The sequence below is a fragment of the Pseudonaja textilis genome, chromosome 3 (genome assembly GCF_049901715.1).
Source record: "Pseudonaja textilis isolate UNSWEBS1 chromosome 3, rPseTex1.2, whole genome shotgun sequence".
NCBI classification, from domain to species: domain Eukaryota; kingdom Metazoa; phylum Chordata; class Lepidosauria; order Squamata; family Elapidae; genus Pseudonaja; species Pseudonaja textilis.
Window position 1 is genome coordinate 82,050,766 of NC_141992.1, and position 12,527 is coordinate 82,063,292.

Genomic DNA, 12,527 nt, shown 5'->3' on the forward strand with positions numbered 1-12,527 from the left:
TTGCATATTATATTATAAATGACTGTTCAGTGATTTTTTCCATTTTTAAAAGCTTTTGGCTTAAGATATTTATTGCCACCACACATATATACCTATTTGTGCCTTTAAGTCAGTCTTAACTCCTGGTTATTGCCTGGACAAGTCCCTGTAGTTTTCTTGGAAAGATTTCAGAAGTGGCTTGCCAAAGATTTCAGAAGTGGCTGGTCCCAAAGGCTGAGAGAGACTGGCTGATTCAAGATCATCCAGTTGGCTTTGTGCCTAAATCAGGACTAGAACTCACAATTTCTCTATTTCTAGCCTGATGCCTTAACCACTAAATCAAACTGGCTCTCACAACCTATTTGCTAGTGATCTAATATTAATATTTCAAAATCTAAAACTTCATCTGTGGAATACAAAATAATACACAAGAATGTGAAGAATCCAGTCACCATTAATATTAAAACTATATTCTAAAATCTAGACAAATATGCATTAAAAGACTTGAATGGGACATACAACTATTTTCATGATCACAAAAGCAATTCTATGGTTAAATGCCAAAATCTAGCATAGATCCTTACCTCAATTGAGCTTTTATATTTTCAAGCTCACTTTTATAGGCATTACATTGTGTGAGCAACTTCTCCTTTTCATTTACACAGTTTATTAACTTTTTTTCTAAAATTTGTTCTTCAACTTGGACCTGAATAAAAGAAAAATATTCAGAACCAATCAACCCACTATTTATCAAATAATAAAATAAGGTAGACATCAGTCTACCAAGCACCTAAATCAAGTGGTCGCTGGAATGATGCAATGGTCGGAAGTACAGGGATCAGTTGTTAGTCATTTTTTCAGTGCCACTGTAACTTTGAACAGTTTGCTAAATGAATGATTGTAAGTTGAGGACTACGCATAATTTGGGTTATTTTTGTTTCTTTCTTTGCAGATATTATTTTATGACTTAGTTTTCTAGAATTTGGTGATTGGGTAGTATGCAAATGAAGTAAATCAAAAAATAAAAATAATGCAATCATATGCATGTCTATTGAATTATCCGTTCATTTAGGACAAATAGACTTTTTCCTGGGTAAATCTGTAGCCTTCTAAATTCTTACAAACTAGCATTACATTCTGTTCTCCTCCAAACCTTTTAGCAGCAAGGAATTATATTTCTGATGTAGAAGAATGAAATATTTTAGGAAATATTAAAAAGGCAGAATATTATATTTCCCCTAAAAGAGAAATAGAATAAGGGAGACAGAAACTCAGATCTTCAGTTCCCGCCCCCAGCAGATAGTTGATGCTCATTAAGGAGGACTAGGCCAGCCTATCTACAAAACAAAAGACCTTCAGCTCCAGGGTGATGGGATTAAGACATGATCCTCCAGGATATAATAGGATTATCTAGCAGCAGGGCTCACTGCATTGCAGAATCACCTGGGGACATTGCATCATGCTCCAGGCTTCAACCAAACTTAACTCAGCCAAACTCCTAGCATGGGAGTCTGACTGCAGCCAATAGAATACATTTCTTGCACAAGAATAGGAAGCTCAAGGGCAAGGCCAAAGGCTGACTCTCTACTCCATGTGGTCAGCTGGTCCAGGACCTCAAACCCATGTGGTCCTGTCCATCAATAAATCATCTTTCTAATCAGCCTTCATGTTTCCAGTGTCTTTCTCCCCACTTGGAACTGAACCAGATGGATATTTCTTCAAATACTGATATACAATAAATCTGATTTTTATTGGCTAAGATGCTCTTGTGGTACAGGCAAAAACATATTAAACAACAGTAGTGACTTTAGTTTTAGAACTAATAGTTGAATTCATAGCTTTGTGGTATACAAAATGTTCTAATAAATATCTTGGGAGTCTTTTCTTACCTTTTCCAGTTTATTAGTTATTTTCTCTTTGTACTGTTTAAATGTTCTTGTCAACTCCTCAGCATTATACAGTGCTTCATTTCTTTGCTGTTCAGTTCTTTAAATGAAAACAGCAGCTCAGTTTAAAGAGGTAAAAAAATGGTTCCTCAACAAAAAGATAAATCTGAACAGAGAATACGTATTTGTTGGATATCATTCAAACATACCTCAGTTTAAAAATGTTTACATAAAGATCTTCAAAATGTCAAGGAATCCAAAATACATGTTTTTCATGAGAAATTAAGAATAAATTTAGCTTTGGTCAAAACATTCCTTCATAAGCAGATCTATTGATGCAAGCAAGAACATTTTGTAAACCTCCCAAAGTTGCTTAATAGCAGGATGGGCTGCATATAAATTAAATAAATAAGTAAATTTTGAATGTGGCTCAGAGCACAGCAGCAAACTTCAATCTGAATAGTTATAGAATATGCTCAATCACTAAAATAGAGCAACAGTGTAAATGGACTCATAATTTTCTACATCTATTTTCAAGCCAATAAATTTAACTCTGAAAGTAAAGTCTAAAATGCATGCAAATTGGAAATGTTAGATATTATTTCTTCTCTCCAACTAAAGAATTGTACAAGTGAGTTACTAACATTTATTTCCATGCCAATAACAGCTTTGCAGATACAACAGAAAACAAAGAATCCATTATTTAACATTCTGTATGTTTAAGACAGTGCCTATAATATTTAAAATGTAGGCTGAATAAGAATCTGTTTCTACATGTTTTACATCATGGCTTTCTTTATATAACAACTTTGGAACTACAGTATAAAAAAAAGAGAGAGAAACAGATTTCAATGTCTCTGCAGAAAGATTAGTTTGGCCTTCCCCAATTGTTACTTAGCAGCAGCCATTTCATTAAAATACCCAGTCCCACCAATCATAATCACTGTAAACCTAAGCAAAGTCCAGTACATTATTCTACCTATGTATCTAATGACTGGAATTGTCCACGTTAATTTCCTTGATGATATTTCCTTCACTGAGTTTGGATTTTAAGATCTTCACTCTCATGATATAATCACTACTAACTTTCTTGACTTCAATGTACTTGATTTTGTCAGCCTCACTGAATTTTTATTGGTTCAAAAACCATTACAACCTGATTTGTTTATATATATTCAATATGCACTCAAACATATGTATAACATGCAGCAATACTGCTGAATGCTACTTTATTTTAAAAATATTCAACATATTAAAAATTATTTTACAGCAAAAATGTAGTCAAGATTTCAGAATTAAATATAAAAATGCATGTAATTTCTCACCTCTTCCCTTGTTTGGACCATCCAATTAAATCATGCTTCATTTTTCTATAATCCTCCTTTAATTTCTGCAAATCACATTCTTTTTCCATTAGCATTTTCTGGCTTTCTTCTAATTTATCTTCTGTATCTCTAAAACACAGATTTTAAAACAATATGGTAAAGTTTACTTCTAGCAAAGATATTGGCTAATGAATATTAACAGCTGGAAAGCATTCTCAACTCGCCCATTCCAATCATATTTTCAGTATAGAAATTTGAAATAAATGGCCAGAGTAATGTACACTAAAGCAATCTCTCCCAACCTTTCGGGCACGGTGGGGGGATGGGTGGTTCCATGGGAGTGGCGGGCATGTGCAACTGCTGCTCGCGCAAATGGAGCAGTAATTGCTGCTCCATTTGCAGGGATGCATGTGGGGATCCATGTGCACTCACCCGCCACTTCCATGGCCAAGTTCCAAACAGCTCAAAGCCTGGTGGTGGCCTGTGAGGATTGGAGACCCCTGCACTAAAGATCAGAACATTATTCACCAGGACTCCTTGATCTACAACTATTAGGGCAGTGGTTGTTCCAAGTTATGATGGCACTGAATGAATAGTGGTTGTGAGTGGTCCTCAGAGTTCTGCCAATTCCAACATTTTTTTTTTTGCCATGTATATGTATACATTCAAACTAGACTGTGATGTTTCTCTGTGTCATATATGTCTGTATATTGGGTATGTACATAATGGTTATCTTTTGGGAGCTGAATGCAATGAAATTTCATTTTAATGTATACTGATTAGTATCCATTTAAAGTGACAATAAAGTTTTATTCTATTCTGTTCCTTTCTATGATCACATGATCACGATCTGGTGCTTGCAGGTTACGTTTCTCCTATCCATGCACACGCTCCCAAGTCCCTCTGCAATTACACTACCCACTCACCCCTGCTCACCTATCCCAACCCATATCCCTGGGCACTCTCCTTGACCTGCATGATGTCTGTCACATACCTTTGTGCACTCTTCTCAACTCAGTGGCACTTATTACATACCTCCTTGTACTCTCATTAATCATGCCAGTGCCTTGCCTCTTGCACACAACCTTGCATACTCTGCCCAATTCACATAACTCTTGTGTGCATCTCACACTCCCTAATTCAAATCATGCCTGTCCTGATTTATGTCTTTTGCCTACCTTCCTTGACCCATGGCTTTTACACACCGCTTGTGCACTCACACACTCTCAACCTGCCATGCAGTGGATCTCATGTATATTCCTTACCCATCCCCGCACCTCCATGCACCCCCGCACCTCCATGCACCTCCATGCACCCCCTCACTCCTTCCCACTTATCTGCCTGTGGGCATGGACTTGCAATTTCTTGCTGGCTTCACCATTGGCTTTGATTATGGGAAGCCAGCAGGAAGTTGCATCGCCTAACAATCAAGGTATTCACTTAATGACAGCAACCAGGACTCAGGGACTGCCATCACTATGCGATGCCACTGCACTTTATGACATCAGTTACCAATGGAAATTCCAATCCCAATTGCTATGGTAAGTCAAGGACTATCTGTATTCAAATTAGTTTTCTAAGAGGATAAGAAGGGGTAGAACATTCATTCATTCATTTGTATATTCACTATCATTACCCACTTCAAACCAAAGACTTGGCAGCTAACAACAATAATAAAAAAACATCAACTCCTCTCCAATAGAAAATAAGTAAACAATTGGTAACTGAAATTAAAACAAACAGACAAACCGATCAATACAGATAAAATACAAATATCTCCAGCGGACTACAGAATAGTCTATCCAGAAGATGACCAAGGTGTGAGTGACAGTGAACAAAGACTCCCATTCAAGGAAAGGGTGAAACTGGCACACGACACAAAGCCCTGCAAAGACTGACCTGGTCACAATTGCTATCTCATCCTCAAACTGAAGCTATAAGTTTAGGAAGATCCCCAAATTTACTCTGGCTCTGTTTGGGGTAGTGCAACCTATTCAGAACAAGAGATAAAGAAGAGATAAAGAATCCCCAAAACTGGATGGCCTAGAGCAGAGCTGTCAAACTTGCAGCGTCATGGCACCACCGCATGACATATTGGGATCTTTCCCCCCTTTGCTAAACTGGACCTGGATAGTGCGTGACACATCTGGCCCACGGGCCGCAGGTTTGTCAGCCCTGGCCTAGAGCATATCTTATTTTCAGAAAGGAAAGCACAACTTGATATAGTGTATAAACTTTCATCTCAATATGAAATGAGTGAACCAAGCTCCAAGTGGAAAATAGTGAATGAACCAATCTTGCAAATTAAAAAAAAATTTTTAAACAATAATTACTTTAGAAGACTATCCTGAGCTTGAACATCTGCTTCCAAGCTTGCTATCTGTTCTTCTAATATTGGAACATGGACTGAACATGTACTCAAAGTAGATTCCAGGAAAGATATCTGGAAAAATAAGGTAAAAAGGAAGAATCTATTATTGTTCTTTTTAATAGATCATTTGTACACTTATTTGATTACACACTTCTTTTTTCAATCTATTTTTTTGCTATTTCCAGTAGGCAAATAACTTTAATAATTACCAATATAAATAGAATATTTCTTTACTAATTTCCAACATTTTTAATCTGCACACAGCATTATACTTTAAGTTAGTCAATAACACAATAGAAATAAAACTATTCTATGAAGACTATTTGTCTTTTTTCACTTAAAAATATACTTAAACATTGACAATTATAGCGTAAAACAAAGTTATAAAATATTGCAAGATTAGGGCTGATTTTTGCTGATCTAATATTACTGTGGATGCTTAAAATGTAATGTGTGAAAGAGAAAAATAAGGTATCTCTCAAGTTTTATAGTCTGTAATACCAAGTAGCTTTTTTCTTTATATAATATGGAACAATGGTTTTAATAAAGTAAAGATACATCATTATGCCACTTTAAAATTCATTCCTCCAAATCTGAGCGAAGGTAATCCTAAAAACCACAGCTAAGTATTCATAAGTGCTAACATAAAAACATTACACATTACAATTCAACATAAAGGATAATATTATAACTAACAATATAGCAGGTAATAAATATGCTTTTTAAGATACCTACTTGTGCTCTTGCCTGGTTTAGTTCAAACTTTAAAGTTTCAATTTCATTCATTAGTTTGTGATTCTGAGAAATTAATGCAGCATTGTTTTCACGGACTACATTCAGTTTGTCCCTTAGAAGTTCATTTTCCTCTTCCATACTCTTATCAAAAGCCACTGAATATGACTACAAAAAAAAACCATTTGTAATAAACACAAATGTTAATTTTTAGGATCAACAGTATGAGGATTTGGGATAAACCAAAGGTAATGTAGGCATATTGCTAGAAATGAGCAAATTCTCAAATAATTACTTTGCTCCTGGGTTTCCTTGAAGAATCACTGTTATGCCAAGACATTTTGCTCACAGTACTATTCTGTAATTCAGAAGAATCAACCAGATCTTTCAGTGTTAAAATTTCAAGCTCACTGTCATGAACACCAAGTTCAGAATTTGAATTATTACTGGAAAAACAAAAATAAAAGAAAGATATTACTTCAATTTTTTACACTAATTATTCTGACAGAAAATCTCAAAGTTCGGATATAAACACAATGTAAATAAGCACATCAGTAACAGCAACTATAGTTCCACACAGTTATACCTATAAAGCTGTTCTCCCAAGTCTTGTAAAGTTTTTTCTGTTTTCTTTAGATGACCTCTTAATGCTACAATGTTAGCAAGCAAATCTTCCACATCTTCCCGTTGGTCACTGGAAGCCCATGAGTTAGGTTCCATTTATATTCATTTGTCTGAAATAAATAACTAAGAAGAGAATTGTAATATAACTACCATTCACTGTTTGAAATATTGCTTTTTAATTCTCATCATTACAGAAATATGTTAACTCTAGCTGCCCAAATACATTCAGCCACTTTCACACTACTATTTCTTAACATTAATAACCATCAAACAATTAGTTGTTTGGAAACAAACTTCTATTTATGGTCATTTTTTAATTTTAGAAAAACTTTAAGTTGAATGATAATAACCAATGATAAATAGAAGGAAATAACTAGGAGATAGTGCCCTGCATAAATACAAAGAGTGCATAATTCACATATTTTAGTTGACAGAAATCCAACCAACACATGGCCTAAACTGTACTGATTTGAATGCCATGGAGGTGGTTATCAAGATAATACGGTTTATGCTATATTCCTTCATGTTAACACATTAATATCCATAGATACAGATGTATGTAAGAATTCCATAGATACATCTGTATCTTCAGGGTTCGTTCTAAATCTTCATTAGGAGAATCATCAAGGTATTTGATACTGATGTACTGAATCTGGGACCTGTGGTAGTGATGAACTGGATAACAACTAAATTGAGCTTTAATCCAGACAAGATGTTCCTGATTAGACCACTGAAGGAAATACAAGACAACTTCAGCCTAGATGAGGTAGCTCTCTAGAAAAATTGAGTTTGATACTTATAGTACATATTCAGCTTTACTAAGATCTCTTTATTAGGAAGGCAACAAATGTTATTTAAATACATTGTTTGTTATCTGGTATTACTGAACAACTTTTTTAAATAATTGAATCCACTTTTTCCTTTGAAAGTTCTTTAAAGTTACAGTAGTTTTAACTGGGTTAGGTTTTCTGAATGGTAGGCATGACTCATTTTAATATGTATTTATACTATTAATATCACACACTAACAGGTTAATTCAATATAGAGTTAAATAATGTTAACATTATTTAACTCTATATTGAATTAACCTGTTTTCAGAACTATGTACAAATTGATGAACATGTATAACCTTTTGTTAAAATGTGAAACAAGAAAAAACTGGATTTATGACAAAATGGGAGAAACTTTTGGTTATAATAACAATAATAATACTTTATTTGCGGTCACAGACCAAAACACAAGTACAAAAAAGAAGAACATGGGAAAATTAGCCATGAACAATTGGTCACCAAAACTTGACTAAGGGGAATTACAGCATTCTCCTCTGATGGTTACAAGCTCTTTAAAAAAAATTGGAAACCTGAGAAGTGATGTATGAAGAGCCATCCCCTAGACAATATAACAACAAATTACTAACATTGGGTCTAGAAGGGTCTATTTCAAGGAGAGACAGTAACTTAGATCTGCCTGCGTTATACATAGCCTGCGTAATACATAAAAGGACATGCTCCACAGTTTCAACCTCAGCTCTGTCACAGGGGCATAGCCGCTCATTAATGGGGAGCCTCTTAAATTGCCCATCCAGCAGTGCTGAGGGCAAGACATCAAAGCGAGCTAGTGAGAACACTCTTCTATACTTGGAAATGATTAGAGTGTAAAAATAGGAAGCCATCCTCAGTCCGTAATTATTAAATTGGCTGAAGATCAGAGGGGAGCAAGTTTTGTTAGCTCTGGCTCGTAGATATTGCAAGTCAATGTCCACAAGCCATTGGACTACCCTTAATTGGGAGTCCTTAAGGCCTTAATCTCCCAGGGGATCCCCCGTAAAACCTAGCAGGTGTAATTTCTTCATCAGCTCCCTCTCCCAACAAGAAATATGAGTCAGCAAACGCCAGGGAGAGGTAGCTACCAGGAACTGCCAGAAAGAGCACCCGAAACCACCATTTAAAGGTGTTAATCGACGCCATACATTCGACTGATAGAGGGCCAGTTCCAGGTACATTGGAGGGAAACCAACACAAGGAGGAAGACCCAGAAGTTTTTTTAAGAAAGACAGCCTGGGTTCTTTCAATACAATTCTTGAAGTCCCATATCCATGTGGAAATTCCGTAAAGAGTTTGAGCCAAAGTTTTGGCTTTGTAAATATGCAGAGCAGAAGGAATAAACTGGCCTACTTGGGTATAAAAAAATCTTAAAATCTGCTGGTGACTACAGGAGGCCGAATTCAGCACCTGGATTCGATGTCTAGTCCAAGCACCAGTGTTCTGAAATTGAATACCTAAATACTTAAAATGGAAAACCTGCTTAACAGCACTACCATTGATAGCCCAGTTATACAATTTCCGGGCTCTAGAGGACACCAATACTTTGGATTTGTCATAATTAATGGACAAGTGGTTCTCAGCACAGTAAGACCCAAATGCAGAAGGCAATCTTTTCAGACCTAGCCTTGACAATGAAAGGAGGGCCGTATTATCAGCATAAAGGAGAAGCAGGATCTTCGTAGTTGACAGCTTTGGGGGGGCTCAATACGTCCGATGTGAAGGGCCAAGTCAGATAAGAATAAATTAAACAAAAGAGGAGCCAGAACACAACCCTGCCTTACTCCGTTCTTAATCGGGATAGGATTTGAAAATTCTCCCTGCAAACCACACCTGACCTGACTAGAGTTCTGGTTGTACAAGGGTCTAATTAGGAACAGAAGATGTCTATCAATAGAACTTTTGAGCAGTTTTGACCACAACAGTCCTCTAGGGACTGAGTCAAATGCTGACTTTAGGTCGATAAAAGCAGTAAAAAGTTTGCCACCTGGTATGGTAGTATATTTATTGACCAAGTGCGCTAAGACAAAGCAGTGGTCCAGTGTGGTACAGCCCGCTTTAAACCCAATCTGTTCAGTACCAATAATATTAGACTCCTCAACCCAAGTGAGGAGTCTGCATTGGAGATATTTAGCATACAATTTTCCAATGATGGAGAGCAGGCTTATGATAGTCGGCTGGGTTGTTCCTATTTCCTTGTTTAAAAACTGGAACAATAATTGCTAAGCTCCAGGAGGTAAGGATCCTGCCAGAGGTATTGATATGTATGAAGGGTCTTGCTAAGAAAGGAATCCACCACTCGGGGTTGGATTTTAGCAAATCAGGGGGTATAGCATCAGGGCCAGGGGCTTTGCCTGACTTGAGTTCGGAGATTAGCTCGGTAATCTCAGCATGAGTCACGGGTTGCCAGTCAGGAACTGCAGGAGGCAGCTGTGGCCCAAGCATGGTTGAACTTGTTGACACCTGGAAAATTGCCAAGAAATGGTTTTCCCAATCTCTGTTGGAAATACAGCAGAGGGGGAGTTCTTGATGATTCGGCAAGAAGCTGGCAACAATTTGCCAAAATAATCGAGTGTTCTTCTGCTGAATGGAGAGGAGAAGTAGATCCCACTTCTCTCTCTCTTTAGCTTTCCTTTTCTTAGCAATTAGTCCTTTATACTCCCACTTCAAGCGATAGTAGTCCTCTGGTGGGCATTTATCCCCTCAATTACAATAGAGCAGGTAAACCTGATTAATCTGGTTCCTGAGCATCAGACACTCTTTGTCAAACCAAGAATTACTTCTTGAATGATATGGACCTCTCGGCCTACGGACAGCTCCTAGCTCCCTTTGAACACTATTAATTTGTGATTCAAAGGCCGAAATTGTCCCTGGGCCACTACTTGTTAGGGCCTGATTGTATAGGCTGAGACACTCCGGAGATGATAAAAAGGAGTGAAACTTTCTTTCAGTATTAGAAGACCATTTGATCCTCCTTGTATATGAGGCCACATAGGGATCTAATATATGGGGACGCCTAGGGAGATGTATATTTGAGGAAAGCCCAATAATTGTAACCAGGGGGTAGTGGTCGCTCTCCATAAGGCAGTCCACATAGAAAGCACGGACTGCCTTTCTAAGAAGCTGGGATACCAGCACAAAATCAATAACATTACTCCCATGTGAGGAACTAAAAGTAAACTCACCAGCTAGATCACCTAGGGTACTCCCATTAAGAATTATCTTTTTGTGTTGGGCTGCTAAAAGGGCTAACTCAATGCCAGAAAAATTTGTTAATTCATCCTGAGAATGTCTGGCTGAAATCAGGTGTCCTATGGCCTGGAGATTTTCTTGGGAGTAGAGTGCCTCAATCGATGGGGGAATTAGGACTCCCAATCGGGCATTAAAGTCACCCCCTATAAGGATGTACAACGCTGGGAATTTAGTTTCCATAGAAGTAATGTAATTCTCCAGCATGCCCCATTGAGCCTTAGTATCAGCTTGCCTCATCGTTATGGAAGATAAACGTTGAAAACTAACAGTTTGCTGCGTCCTCTCTTAATTAGAAGCGCCATAGCTAAAGAGCCACAGGGGGGCAGCCCCACTGTCTCCACTTTCAAAGAAGTAGAGACCAAGCAAGCTAGACCACCCTTAGGCCTTCCTGTCATAGATTGTCGAGTGGCGGCCAAGGAAATGACCATAAACCCTGTAAGGGATATCTTATTGCATGCCTAGGTCTCCGGAAGCAGGACCACACCAAATGAGTGAATATAGTTGGCAAATTCTGTGGTAGCACACCTTCTCCCCCAGCCTGCTATGTTCCATGAAAGGCACTTAAGTGTGCAGGTGTTTTTTTTTTTTTGCCAGTTTTAATAGTCATTCTGTGTGATTAATTTTTCCCAGAGCGCCCTTCGGATCCAAAAAGATACACCTGTTGTTAAGTGGCAGGGTCATCCTCTTAGGAGGCAAAGGCAGAGAAGGAGGGAGGGGAGGCGAGCCTTGTTTATGAGGCTGTAGCGCTCTAAGCGTACTCCAATTCATACTTGTGGCATTAATTGGTTGCTTAGCTGACAAGTATTCAGCAGCAGCAACAGATGGAGATTGAAGTAGCCCTCGATCTTCAAATTTACGAATTAGACATTCTGGAGAGAGTGCCAAGGGAACTTCTGTTGGTAAATCAGTATAGATTCCCTGGAGTGCAAGGGAATCCTTATCAGGTGGTGAAAGACTCCAGAGCTTGGTTTGACTGCATCCAGACGCTTTATGATTTGGGCCCTTTCTGATTGTGGAAGCGCACAAAAGGAGTCGAAGAGCTGTGTCTCCTCCTGATTCCAGAAATTGTCTTGACATAAGTCAGTCTCATAAAAAGATGGAATCCCAGAGGCACTGACCTGGGGCTCATTTACTAAGGAACCTGGGGTGCCCTGGGCTGGTGTCGCTTCCTTTGGGGCCATTTCTTCCCAGCTGATCAAATCAAGGGAAGCTTCCTGGTAAGATGTTACTCGCTGTGGGGGGTTAATTTGACCGGTTGTAGGAGGAACAGTCAGGCTACCATCTGAGAGGACGCCAACTGGAGGTTTTGCGGGAATAGGTGTATAATTCGTACGTGATGTAGTATTCAAGCCATTCAAGGTTGGCACATTAATATGTGCTGCTGAGGATCTTTTGGGGGCAATAAATCTCCTGCCACTCACAAATTGTCGATTACTCAAGAGTGGCTTAATTGACATATCTTTGAAGACTCTTCTTGGCAGAATGCCGAAGGGTCTTAACAGGGATCCTCTTCTGAAAAATAGTTTTGGGGTGTTGG

At 38.1% G+C, this 12,527-nt stretch overlaps 1 protein-coding gene across 1 annotated transcript in view; it reads right to left on the reverse strand.

Moving 5' to 3' along the window:
• The window catches only part of CCDC18 (coiled-coil domain containing 18), a 39,738-nt gene that overhangs the window by 25,159 nt on the left and 2,052 nt on the right, over positions 1 to 12,527 (reverse strand). Inside the window, exons 2-8 of the mRNA XM_087930222.1 lie at positions 6,880 to 7,040; positions 6,589 to 6,739; positions 6,297 to 6,461; positions 5,524 to 5,633; positions 3,191 to 3,319; positions 1,869 to 1,965; positions 564 to 685 (exon numbers count right to left, since the gene is read on the reverse strand). Coding sequence (XP_087786348.1) covers positions 564 to 685; positions 1,869 to 1,965; positions 3,191 to 3,319; positions 5,524 to 5,633; positions 6,297 to 6,461; positions 6,589 to 6,739; positions 6,880 to 7,013 — 908 coding nt within the window. The 5' untranslated portion in view covers positions 7,014 to 7,040. The remainder of the gene's footprint in view (positions 1 to 563; positions 686 to 1,868; positions 1,966 to 3,190; positions 3,320 to 5,523; positions 5,634 to 6,296; positions 6,462 to 6,588; positions 6,740 to 6,879; positions 7,041 to 12,527) is intronic.